Source organism: Oncorhynchus masou, chromosome 13 (genome assembly GCF_036934945.1).
Source record: "Oncorhynchus masou masou isolate Uvic2021 chromosome 13, UVic_Omas_1.1, whole genome shotgun sequence".
In the NCBI taxonomy this organism is placed as follows: Eukaryota; Metazoa; Chordata; class Actinopteri; order Salmoniformes; family Salmonidae; genus Oncorhynchus; species Oncorhynchus masou.
Genome location: NC_088224.1, coordinates 5,108,108 through 5,121,799, shown reverse-complemented (window position 1 = coordinate 5,121,799; position 13,692 = coordinate 5,108,108). Strand labels below are relative to the sequence as shown.

General features: G+C 46.1%; 1 protein-coding gene across 1 annotated transcript in view; it reads left to right on the top strand.

The window, feature by feature from the left end:
- Nucleotides 1-13,692, top strand: part of LOC135551665 (protein spire homolog 1-like) — a 123,184-nt gene that overhangs the window by 24,674 nt on the left and 84,818 nt on the right. Inside the window, exon 3 of the mRNA XM_064982843.1 lies at nt 9,022-9,261. Within this exon, the coding sequence (XP_064838915.1) occupies nt 9,022-9,261 (240 nt within the window). The remainder of the gene's footprint in view (nt 1-9,021; nt 9,262-13,692) is intronic.

Sequence of the window (13,692 nt, the reverse complement as noted above, 5' to 3'; positions counted from 1 at the left end):
GTGCTGTGTGGCAAAATAAAGAGCTGAGCTGTGCCCTTGTCTGTCCCAGCGCTCACCTGCTGTTAGCCAGCTGTCTGTCTGTGGACATAACAGCATAGCTGGTTGTAGATGTCCTTTGTGATGTAATGCTCAAAGTCAATGTTTCCATGTTCAGTGCTGCATGACTGCCTTAGCGATATTACTGTATATCTCTGTGGTATCACCCACAACCACTTTCAGGTCAGCAATTGTATTAGCTGTAATTGATGCCTCATGAAGTTTGTGCAGGTTATGCCAGGTTCCTGGGCCTGTGTTCATAAAGCACCGGAGTCCTGATCTAGGATCAGTTTTGCCCTTTAGATCATAATGAATAAGAAGGAAGACCTGATCCTAGACCAGCACTCCTACTCTTTGTGAATACAGGCCCTGATCTTTTATTTTTTTTATTTTTTTATTTCACCTTTATTTAACCAGCTAGGCCAGTTGAGAACAAGTTCTCATTTACAACAGCGACCTGGCCAAGATAAAGCAAAGCAGTGCAACACAAACAACAACACAGAGATACACATGGAATAAACAAACATACAGTCAATTACACAATAGAAAATAATAAAGTCTATATACAGCGTGTGTGAATGGCATGAGGAGGTATGGCAATAAATAGGCCATAGTAGCAAAGTAATTACAATTCAGCAGATTAACACTGGAGTGATAGATGAGCAGATGATGATGAGCAGATGATGGTGTAGTGATACTGGTGTGCAAAAGAGCAGCAAAGTAAATAAAAACAATATGGGGATGAGGTAGGTAGATTGGGTGGGCTATTTAGAGATGGGCTATGTACAGCTGCAGCGATCGGTTAGCTGCTCAGATAGCTGATGTTTAAAGTTAGTGAGAGAAATGTAAGTCTCCAGCTTCAGTGATTAATTTTTTTGCAATTCGTTCCAGTCATTGGCAGCAGAGAACTGAAAGGAAAAGCAGCCAAAGAGGGTGTTGGCTTTCGGGATGAGCAGTGAGATAAACCTTCTGGAGCACGTGCTACGGGTGGGTGTTGTTATCGTGACCAGGGAGCTGAGATGAGGCGGAGCTTTACCTAGCATAGACTTATCGACCAGGAGCCAGTGGGTCTGGCGACGAATATGTAGCGAGGGCCAGCTGACTAGAGCATACAGGTCACAGTGGTGGGTGGTATGAGGCACTTTGTTAACAAAACGGATAGCACTGTGATAGCAAATTGTATGTAGTCTGAGTAGAGTATTGGAAGTTATTTTGTAGATGACGTCTCCGATGTCGAGGATCAGTAGGATAGTCAGTTTTACGAGGGTAAGTTTGGCGGCGTGAGTGCAGGAGGCTTTGTTGTGGAATAGAAAGCTGATTCTAGATTTTATTTTGGATTGGAGATGTTTGATGTGGGTCTGGAAGGAGAGTTTACAGTCTAACCAGACACCTAGGTATTTGTAGTTGTTCATGTATTCTAGGTCAGAACCGTCCAGAGTGGTGATGTTGGACAGAGCAGTTGGAGGCCACAGAAGGAGTGTTGTATGGCATTGAAGCTCGTTTGGAGGTTTGTTAACACAGTGTCCAAAGAAGGGCCAGATGTATACAGAATAGTGTCGTCTGCGAAGAGGTGGATCAGGGAATCACCCGCAGCAAGAGAGACTTTGTTGATATATATAGAGAAAAGAGTCGGCCCGAGAATTGAACCCTGTGGTACCCCCATAGAGACTGCCAGAGGTCCGGACAACAGGTCCTCCGATTTGACACACTGAACTCTATCTGAGAAGTAGTTGGTAAACCAGGCAAGGCAGTCATTTAAGAAACCAAGGCTATTGAGTCTGCCAGTAAGAATATGGTGATTGACAGAGTCAAAAGCCTTGGCCAGGTCGATGAAGACGGCTGCACAGTACTGTCTTTTAATCGATGGCGGTTATGATATTGTTTAGTACCTTGAGCGTGGGTGAGGTGCATCCGTGACCAGCTCGGAAACCGGATTGCACAGCGGAGAATGTACGGTGGGATTCGAAATAGTCAGCGATCTGTTTATTAACTTCGCTTTCAAAGACTTTAGAAAGGCAGGGCAGGATGGATATAGGTCTGTAACAGTTTGGGTCTAGAGTGTCACCCCCTTTGAAGAGGGGGATGACCACGGCAGCTTCCCAATCTTTAGGGATCTCAGATGAAACAAAAGAGAGGTTGAACAGACTGGTAATAGGGGTTGCAACAATGGCGGCAGATAATTTTAGAAAGAAAGGTCCCAGATTGTCTAGCCCAGCTGATTTTTACGGGTCCAGGTTTTGCAGCTCTTTCAGAACATCTGCTATCAGGATTTGGGTGAAGGAAAAGCTGGGGAGGCTCGGGCAAGTAGCTTCAAGGGGTGGCGAGCTGTTGGGGTAGCCAGGAGGAAAGCATGGCCAGCCGTAGAGGGATGCTTATTGACATTTTCAGTTATCATTGATTTATCAGTGGTGACCGTGTCACCTAGCCTCAGTGCAGTGGGCAGCTGGGAGGAGGTGCTCTTATTCTCCATGGACTTTACAGTGTTCCACAACTTTTGGGATTTAGAGCTACAGGATGCAAATTTCTGTTTGATAAAGCTTGCCTTTGCTTTCCTGACTGACTGTGTATATTGGTTCCTGACTTCCCTGAACAGTTGCATATCGCGGGGACTATTCGATGCTATTGCAGTCCGCCACAGGATGTTTTTGTGCTGGTCAATGGCAGTCAGGTCTGGAGTGAACCAAGGGCTATATCTGTTCTTAGTTCAACATTTTTTGAAAGCTGCATGCTTATTTAAGATGGTGAGGAAATTACTTTTAAAGAACAACCAGGCATCCTCGGCTGACGGGATGAGGTCAATATTCTTCCAGGATACCTGGGCCAGGTCGATTAGAAAGGCCTGCTCGCAGAATTGTTTTAGGGAGCGTTTGACAGTAATGAGAGGTGGTCGTGGACCCGTAGAGGATGCAGGCAATGAGGCAGTGATCGCTGAGATCCTGATTGAAAACAGCGGAGGTGTATTTGGAGGGCAAATTGGTCAGGGTAATATCTATGAGGGTGCCCATGTTTACAGATTTAGGGTTGTACCTGGTGGTTTCCTTGATCATTTGTGTGAGATTGGGGTGTTAAGCATATCCCAGTTTAGGTCACTTGACAGGACGAACTCTGAAGATAGATGAGGGGCAATCAATTCAGATATGGTGTCCAGGGCACAGTTGGGAGCTGAGGGGGGTCTATAACAGGCGGCAACGATGAGACTTATTTCTGGATAGATTAATTTTTTAAATTAGAAGCTTGAACTGTTTGGGTATAGACCTGGAAAGTATGACAGAACTTTGCAAGCTATCTCTGCAGTAGATTGCAACTCCTCCCCCGTTGGCAGTTCTATCTTGACTGTCCGAAATCTCCAAATCTTTGGTGGCCTTCCTTAGCCAGGATTCAGACACTGCAAGGACATCAGGGTTGGCGGAGTGTGCTAAAGCAGTGAATAAAACAAACTTGAGGAGGAGGCTTCTGATGTTAACATGCATGAAACCAAGGCTTTTTCAATTACAGAAGTCAACAAATGAGAGAGCCTGGGGTCATGCAGGGCCTGGGTTTACCTCCACATCACCCTAGGAACACAGGAGGAGTAGGATGAGGGTACGGCTAAAGGCTAGCAAAACTGGTCGTCTTGTGGACAAAGAATAAAGGGAGCAGATTTCTGGGCATGGTAGAATAGATTCAGGGCATAATGTGCAGACAGGGGTATGGTAGGATGAGGGTACGGCTAAAGGCTAGCAAAACTGGTCGTCTTGTGCGTTGGGGACAGAGAATGAAAGGAGCAGATTTCTGGTCGTGGTAGAATAGATTCAGGGCATAATGTGCAGATGGGTATGGTAGGGTGTGGGTACAGTGGAGGTAAGCCCAGGCACTGAATGATGATAAGAGAGGTTGCATCTCTGGACGTGCTGGTTATACTGGGTCAGGTCACCGCATGTGTGGGAGGTGGGACAAAGGAGGTATCAAAGGCATGTACAGTGGGACGAGGGGCTCTGCAGTAAACTAAAACAATGATAATTACCCTAAACAACAGTATACAAGGCATATTGACATTTGAGAGAGACATACAGCGAGGCATAAAGCAATCATAGGTGTTGATTGGGAGAGCAAGCTAAGTCAACAATGGGTATGACAACAACGGCTAATCAGCTCAGATAACAACAGCAGGTAAAATGGCGATGAATGGGCAGAGAGGGTTGGGTAACTACACATAGAGCCTGAGCTCGCGGCTGGGGCCGACAGATAAACAAGAAATAAATAGAATGAAGTACCGTGAAAAATGGACAGTCCAGCAGGCATCAGCTATGTAGCCAAGTGATCATAGGGTCCAGGGGGCAGCAATAGAAGGAACAGGGAAGCAGCTAGGTAGTTGTTACCACGCTAGCACGCGGGAGACACACGGCAAAATCGGTGTCCAAAAATACCGATTTCCGATTGTTATGAAAACTTGAAATTGGCCCTAATTAATCGGCCAATCCGATTAATCGGTCGACCTCTACTTTAAACGTGGTGTCTCCCGCGTTTAGGTATCAAAGGTGTGTGTATATATATATATATATATATATATATATATATATATATATATATATATATATATATATATATATATATATATATATATATATATATACACCTTTATTTAACTAGGCAAGTCACATTCTTATTTTCAAAGACGGCCTAGGAACGGTGGGTTAACTGCCTCCTTCAGGGGCAGAACGACAGATTTTCACCTTGTCAGCTCGGGAGATCCAATCTTGCAACCTTACAGTTAACTGGTCCAACGCAATAATGACCGTTGCACTCCACAAGGAGACTGACTGCCTCTTACGCGAATGCAGTAAGCCAAGGTAAGTTGCTAGCTAGCATTAAACTTATCTTATAGAAAACAATCAATCAATCATAATCACTAGTTAACTACACATGGTTGATGATATTACTAGATATTATCTAGCTTGTCCTGCGTTGCGTATAATCTGACTGAGCATACAAGTATCTAAGTATCTGACTGAGCATACAAGTATCTAAGTATCTGACTGAGCAGTGGTAGGCAGAAGCAGGCGCGTGAACATTCATTCAAACAGCACTTCCGTGCGTTTTGCCAGCAGCTCTTCGTTGTGCGTCATGCATTGCGCTGTTTATAACTTCAAGCCTATCGACTCCCGAGATGAGGCTGATGTAACCGAAGTGAAATGGCTAGCTAGTTAGCGCGCGCTAATAGCATTTCAAACATCACTCGCTCTGAGCCTTGGGGTGGTGGTTTCCCTTGCTCTGCATGGGTACCGCTGCTTCGGGGGTGGCTGTTGTCGTTGTGTTGCTGGTTCGAGCCCAGGGAGGAGCGAGACGGAAGCTATACTGTTACACTGGCAATACTAAAGTGCCCATAAGAACATCCAATAGTCAAAGGTTAAGGAAATACAAATGGTATAGAGGGAAATAGTCCTATAATTCCTATAATAACTTCAACTTAAAACTTCTGAGCACGGAACTGAAACGTTAGCTTTCTTACATAGCACATATTGCACTTTTACTTTCTTCTCCAACACTTTGTTTTTGCATTATTTAAACCAAATTGAACATGTTTCATAATTTATTTGAGGCTAAATTAATTTTATTGATGTATTATATTAAGTTAAAATAATTGTTAATTCAGTATTGTTGTAATTGTCATTATTACAAATAAATTAATAAAAATCGTCCGATTAATCGGTATCGGCTTTTTTGGTCCTCCAATAATCTGTATCGGCGTTGAAAAATCATAATCTGTCGACCTCTAGTTTAAAGTTAGCAGTCCGGGGTAAGGAGAAGCGTCTGCTCTGTTGTCCGGCAAAGGCCGGTTGAAGGCATAGCTGATGGAATTACGTCTGCGGACCAGTTGTGGTGGTACGACGGGGCGCCATGTCGACGGAGGGACCGGGCCAGATGGCGAAAGAGGTATTGTAGTTGTGGTCATTTTGTTTGCTAGCCGGGAGATGCGCCTGGCTCAGGGCTAGCTTCGGGGCTGGGTCACTCAGTGGCAGCTGTTATGGTCAATGGTTCAGGGTTTACGGCAGGAATCTGGCGTTTTGTATTGGAATAAAACAGTCCGAGGCTGGCAGGTGTTATCCAGGCTTTAAAAACGGCTGGTGCCTGATCAAAGGGTAAAGGCCGCTAGCAGTGGCTAACAATGACTAAATAGCTAGTAACTTAGCTAATTAGCTGGCTACCTTCTGATGAATGTTTTGGCTACAGGGTCTAAAAAAATAGCAGATCCGTGTTACATTGAGTGAGGTGGGTTACTGGAAGGTATATTTAATAAAAAAATGGAAAGAGAGATTGAAAAATTAATTGGAATATATGCATACAAAAAATACAAAAAGTAAGCGAGGACAACAAACCACATCTGCACTGCCATCTTGGGTTGATAGGTTCAGCTCTCTATTTTGGCCTGCTTGTTGGCCCCTCCCTCTCACCTGGTTAGTGAGATACCTGGCCTTGTTGGCCCCTCCCCTCACCTGGTTAGTGTGATGCCTGGACTTGTTGGTCCCTCCCCTCACCTGGTTAGTGAGATGCTTGGCCTTGTTGGCCCCTCCCCTCACCTGGTTAGTGAGATCATGTCTGTAAATGAGATGCCTGGCCTTGTTGGCCCCTCCCTCACCTGGTTAGTGAGATCATGTCTGTAAATGAGATGCCTGGCCTTGTTGGCCCCTCCCTCACCTGGTTAGGGAGAACATGTCTGTAAATGAGATGCCTGGCCTTGTTGGCCCCTCCCTCACCTGGTTAGGGAGAACATGTCTGTAAATGAGATGCCTGGCCTTGTTGGCCCCTCCCTCACCTGGTTAGTGAGATCATGTCTGTAAATGAGATGCCAGGCCTTGTTGGCCCCTCCCTCACCTGGTTAGTGAGAACATGTCTGTAAATGAGATGCCTGGCCTTGTTGGCCCCTCCCTCACCTGGTTAGTGAGATCATGTCTGTAAATGAGATGCCTGGCCTTGTTGGCCCCTCCCTCACCTGGTTAGGGAGATCATGTCTGTAAATGAGATGCCTGGCCTTGTTGGTCCCTCCCTCACCTGGTTAGGGAGAACATGTCTGTAAATGAGATGCCTGGCCTTGTTGGCCCCTCCCTCTCACCTGGTTAGTGAGATCATGTCTGTAAATGAGATGCCTGGCCTTGTTGGCCCCTCCCCTCACCTGGTTAGGGAGAACATGTCTGTAAATGAGATGCCTGGCCTTGTTGGCCCCTCCCTCACCTGGTTAGGGAGAACATGTCTGTAAATGAGATGCCTGGCCTTGTTGGCCCCTCCCTCACCTGGTTAGTGAGATCATGTCTGTAAATGAGATGCCAGGCCTTGTTGGCCCCTCCCTCACCTGGTTAGTGAGAACATGTCTGTAAATGAGATGCCTGGCCTTGTTGGCCCCTCCCTCACCTGGTTAGTGAGATCATGTCTGTAAATGAGATGCCTGGCCTTGTTGGCCCCTCCCTCACCTGGTTAGGGAGAACATGTCTGTAAATGAGATGCCTGGCCTTGTTGGCCCCTCCCTCACCTGGTTAGGGAGAACATGTCTGTAAATGAGATGCCTGGCCTTGTTGGCCCCTCCCTCACCTGGTTAGTGAGATCATGTCTGTAAATGAGATGCCAGGCCTTGTTGGCCCCTCCCTCACCTGGTTAGTGAGAACATGTCTGTAAATGAGATGCCTGGCCTTGTTGGCCCCTCCCTGGTTAGTGAGAACAGTAAATGAGATGCCTGGCCTTGTTGGCCCCTCCCTCACCTGGTTAGTGAGATCATGTCTGTAAATGAGATGCCTGGCCTTGTTGGCCCCTCCCTCACCTGGTTAGGGAGATCATGTCTGTAAATGAGATGCCTGGCCTTGTTGGTCCCTCCCTCACCTGGTTAGGGAGAACATGTCTGTAAATGAGATGCCTGGCCTTGTTGGCCCCTCCCTCTCACCTGGTTAGTGAGATCATGTCTGTAAATGAGATGCCTGGCCTTGTTGGCCCCTCCCCTCACCTGGTTAGGGAGAACATGTCTGTAAATGAGATGCCTGGCCTTGTTGGCCCCTCCCTCACCTGGTTAGTGAGATCATGTCTGTAAATGAGATGCCTGGCCTTGTTGGCCCCTCCCTCTCACCTGGTTAGGGAGATCATGTCTGTAAATGAGATTCCTGGCCTTTTTAACAGAGGGTCACATTTCTGCTGATTTGAGTTTTCACAGGGTCATGCAGGTTCCTGTTCAGCACTGTTTGTTCATTTAATATCTAGAAGAGTCATATCTATCACCCTGCAGCAAACAAAGTTCCACATTTGGGATGATTGAGTTGTTTTTGCAGGACATGGCGGGGGGAAGGGGGACACACCACAGTGCAGCTCTTTATGTTCTTAGTTTAATATCAGTTTGTATGAGGTAAGGATGGTCAGTGGTTGAGGTCGGCTGTAACAGGAGTAGGTGGGTCATGTCTGATTTTGAGTGAAAGAACCAATTACAGAATAAATCACCAAATAGACTACTTGGGTTCAGGAACTATTTTTTTCATGTCTTCACGTGGGCCTGAGGTCATTTGTCTGTCTGGTTATTGTGGAGTTGGTGACCATCCTGATCTGGTCCAGAATTGTCAATCTGATCCACTGTGTTTGTCTGGACTGGTCTTCATATTGTGTGATTGGGGAATCCTAATGGTAGTAGGAGTTGGTAGCGGCGTCTGTAAGAGTTGGTTAGTGTCTACTGGCTCCGTATGTGACTGAAACACCGGCTGTTGGAGTTGGTTAGTGTCTACTGGCTCCGTATGTGACTGAAACACCGGCTGTTGGAGTTGGTTAGTGTCTACTGGCTCCGTATGTGACTGAAACACCGGCTGTTGGAGTTGGTTAGTGTCTACTGGCTCCGTATGTGACTGAAACACCGGCTGTTGGAGTTGGTTAGTGTCTACTGGCTCCGTATGTGACTGAAACACCGGCTGTTGGAGTTGGTTAGTGTCTACTGGCTCCGTATGTGGGTGAATAACAGCCTGTTGTTTTTTTGTCTTGTAGGTGATTGAATCTCTGGGAATCATGATCTACAAGGCATTGGACTACAGTCTGAAGGAGAGTGAGGAGAGAGAACTCAGTCCGCCTCTGGAGCAACTCATCGACATGATGACCAACATGGCAGAGAAGGAGAGGGACAGTGACCCCTGCCCTGATGAAGGTTACGAGGCCACCGAGGAGGAGGAAGACGAGGAAGACCCAAACACTGTCTGTAATGTAAAAGGATTCAGAGACATCATCATGGTACGTCCTGTCTCACTGTATCAACTATAGTTACCTGTAACGGTACAACTCGGTGACGCGTTAGTGGTTCGACGTGTTAGAGCGGTACGACGCGGTGAGCGTTAGAGCGGTACGACGCGGCGACGCGTTAGAGCGGTACGACGCGTTAGAGCGGTACGACACGGTGACGCGTTAGAGCGGTACGACACGGTGACGCGTTAGAGCGGTACGACACGGTGACCCGTTAGAGCGGTACGACACGGTGACCCGTTAGAGCGGTACGACACGGTGACGCGTTAGAGCGGTACGACACGGTGACCCGTTAGAGCGGTACGACACGGTGACCCGTTAGAGCGGTACGACACGGGGACCCGTTAGAGCGGTACGACACGGTGACCCGTTAGAGCGGTACGACACGGTGACGCGTTAGAGCGGTACGACACGGTGACGCGTTAGAGCGGTACGACACGGTGACGCGTTAGAGCGGTACGACACGGTGACGCGTTAGAGCGGTACGACACGGTGACGCGTTAGAGCGGTACGACTGGAATGAATTGCAAAAATCGCTGACGTTGGAGACTTTTATCTCCCTCACCAACTTCAAACATCTGCTATCTGAGCAGCTAACAGATCGCTGCAGCTGTACATAGTCTATCGGTAAATAGCCCACCCAATTTTACCTACCTCTTCCCCATACTGTTTATATTTATTTACTTTTCTGCTCTTTTGCACACCAATATCTCTACCTGTACATGACCATCTGATCATTTATCACTCCAGTGTTAATCTGTAAAATTGTAATTATTCGCCTACCTCCTCATGCCTTTTGCACACATTGTATATAGACTCTTTTTTTTCTACTGTGTTATTGACTTGTTTATTGTTTACTCCATGTGTAACTCTGTGTTGTCTGTTCACACTGCTATGCTTTATCTTGGCCAGGTCGCAGTTGCAAATGAGAACTTGTTCTCAACTAGCCTACCTGGTTAAATAAAGGTGAAAAAAAATAAAATAAATAAGTCTAGAAGTTCTGTAGGTACTGATAGGTTCTAAATTAACCTATTAAAACTCAGACGCTTAATCAAGCTCGAACCAAGTTTATTCACCCATTAGGTCAATACAGCTGCATTAGACAAAATACATATTCACACAAGCACTGATATTAAACCCTTTCTCCTGTGCCGAGTCTCCTCCTCCACATCTGAACAGCCAATGCATCCCTGTTGCTATGCAGAACCTTAGTGATATCTGTTCTTCCTCACTTCATCTTACCTGACCGCTGCCCCAAAGTGCTCACGCCTCCCCAACTCACGGCTGTCATGGTGACTGGTACCAGACTGTTTCTTTTCCTCCCATAGGATCCCTGATGGCTAACAATAACATATTCAGAATGTAAACATTATACATTCCCCTCTCCCTCAGTGACATGAATAAGTACATTTCATGATTTCAGAACCCAATAGTAGACACAGCACTTCAACCAGATGCAGACAAAAAATGACTGAAATATGTTGATACCCAACGATCACTTGTTTAACAGGTTGTTGTTTGGCTCATGTGAAAAAGGGATTCACCAGAGCTTAGTGTCTGTCTGTCTCTGAGGAGTACATTCATACATAATAGCATCATATTTTCTAAAAAAGTGCACTACTGTTGACCAAGGCCCATAGGGAATAGGATGCAATTTGGGATGCAGTCATTAGCAGAGCTTTCCCCACAGACCAGACTTCTCCCTCTGGAGACCTCCAGTACAGTCTGAAATAGATGCAGCAGCACGGCTATATTAGATACGTCTGCATTCCTCAAACTCTCCTTCCTTCTCACTCCTTCCCAGACTAAGGGGTTGATAGGGTAGCTAGTCAGCCTCCTAAATTACACCCTATTCCCCATGGGCCCTGGTCAATAGCAGTGCACTACAGCCCTATGGAGTCTGGGTCAATAGTAGTGTACTACATGGGGAATAGGGTGCCATTTGGGATGCTGATTAGGGTGAATCTAACTGACGTGACACGTTAACAGAAGCCCCCACAGGGAAGTTGCAAACTGCCGCGGTGCTCAATGCTCTCGTCTGAGCTAAGAAAACACGAGCTTCTTTCTGTCTTTTCCACACACTCAGACCTTTGACTTTCACAAGGCCTCAAGGCAGACAGATTAACAAAATGTGTACTCAAAGTGTGCGCCGACCAACTGTCAAGGGCCTTCAATGACATTTTCAACCTCTCCCTGACCCAGTCTGTAATACCTACATGTTTCAAGCAGAACACCATAGACCCTGTGCCCAAGAACGCCAAGGTAATTGCTGCAGGTAACCCTGCATCACTTACATCTTTAGCCATGAAGTGCTTTGAGAGGCTGGTCATGGCTCACATCAACACCATCATCCCAGACACCCTAGACCCACTCCAATTCGCATACCGCCCCAAAAGATCCACCGATGACGTAATCTCTATCACACTGCACTGTCCCACCTGGACAAAAGGAACACCTATGTGAGAATGCTGTTCATTGACTACAGTTCAGCGTTCAACACCATAGTGTTGAAAAAAAAAAAAGCTCAAAGTTCAAAGCTCATCACTAAACTAAGGACCCTGGGATAAAACACATCTCCCTCTGCAACTGGATCCTGGACTTCCTGACGTGTCTCCCCCAGGTGGTAAGGGTAGGCAACGACATCTCCATCCTTAATTAGAAGAAGTTTAGAACCACCAAGACCCTTCCTAGAATTGGCCGCCCAGCCAATCTGAGTAATCGGAGGAGAAGGGTCTTGGTCAGGGAGGTGAACAAGAACCCAATGTTCACTCTGACAGAGCTCCAGAGTTCCTATGTGGAGTTGGGAGAACCTTCCAGAAGGCAACCGTCTCTGCAGCACCCCACCAATCAGGCCTTTATGGTAGAATGGCCAGACGGCAGTCACTACTCAGTAAAAGGCACATGACAGCCCGCTTGGAGTTTGCCAAAAGGCACCTAAAGGACCCAGACCATGAGAAACCAGATTATCTGGTCTGATGAAACCAAGATTGAACTCTTTTGGCCTAAATGCCAAACAGGAGGAAACCTGGCACCATCCCTATGGTGAAGCATGGGGTGGCAGCATCATACTGTGGGGATGTTTTTCAGTGGAAGGGACTGGGAGACTAGTCAGGATGGAGGGACAGATGAACGGAGCAAAGTACAGAGATCCTTGATGAAAACCTACTCCAGACAGAGCACTTAGGACCTTAGACTGGGGTCGAAGGTTCACCTTCCAACAGGACAATGACCCTAAGCACACAGCCATGACAACGCAGGAGTGGCTTTCAGACAAGTCTCAATGTCGTTGAGCGGCCCAGCCAGAGCCAGGACTTGAACCCGATCTAACATTTCTGGAGAGACTGGAAAGTAGCTGTGCAGCGACGCTCCCCATCCAACCTGACAGAGCGTGAGAGGATCTGCAGAAAAGAATGGGAGAAACTCCCCAAATACAGGTGTGCCAGGCTTGTAGCGTCGTACCCAAGAAAACTCCAGGCTGTAATCGCTGCCAAAGGTGCTTCAGTAAAGTACTGAGTAGGGGATCGGAATACTTATGTCAATGTTTGGACACAGCTATTCATTCCAGGGTTTTTCTTTATTTTGGCTATTTTCTACATTGTAGAATAATAGTGAAGAAATCAAAACTATGAAATAATTCTAACACATAATAATAACACATATGGAATCATGTAGTAACCAAAAACAAATCAAAATATATTATATTGTCGAGATTCTTCCAACTACCCACCTTTTGCCTTGATGACAGCTTTGCACACTCTTGGCATACTCACATGCAGACTCACACACAAATATACATACTGTGCATATATATGTTTTTTTTTCTCCAAATAATTCAGTTTCTTAATGTTCATGTTAGCTCTCTGGGAATGAATGTTGCACCTTATAAACCCTATAATGTTGTCTTTGATGTTATTCAGCTGGTGTCGGTCTCGCTCCGTCTCTCTGTGTAACATAACAAATTGTGCAAAAAGTAAAGGGATCTGAATACTTTCCATATGTAGTATATATTTTATAGGAACTCAGTCCGGCTTTAAACCTGAAATCTTGAAAGTTGGAGTAGTAGAATGCACAATTAAGAAATGAGTTGGTGCACCATCCGTTCCTCTTGTCAGGTCTTCCTTATAGAGCTGTTTAAAACTTGTCAGAAATGACCAGATCAGCTCGCCCATGTCAGCTGTTTTTTTAGTTATGTTTTTTAGCCCATAGATTTTGTTGTACATTTTTTCAGTCAAATATCACATGAATACACATTAGACATGGCAAAATTTATAGTATTACAAAAAAAAATGCTTTAAAACTGCAAAATGTGAGGGCTCCCAAGTGGCACAGCGATCTAAGGCACTGCATCAGTGCTAGAGGCGTCACTACAGACCCTGGTTCGTTCCCAGGCTTTATCACAACGGGCCGTGATCCGGTAGTCCC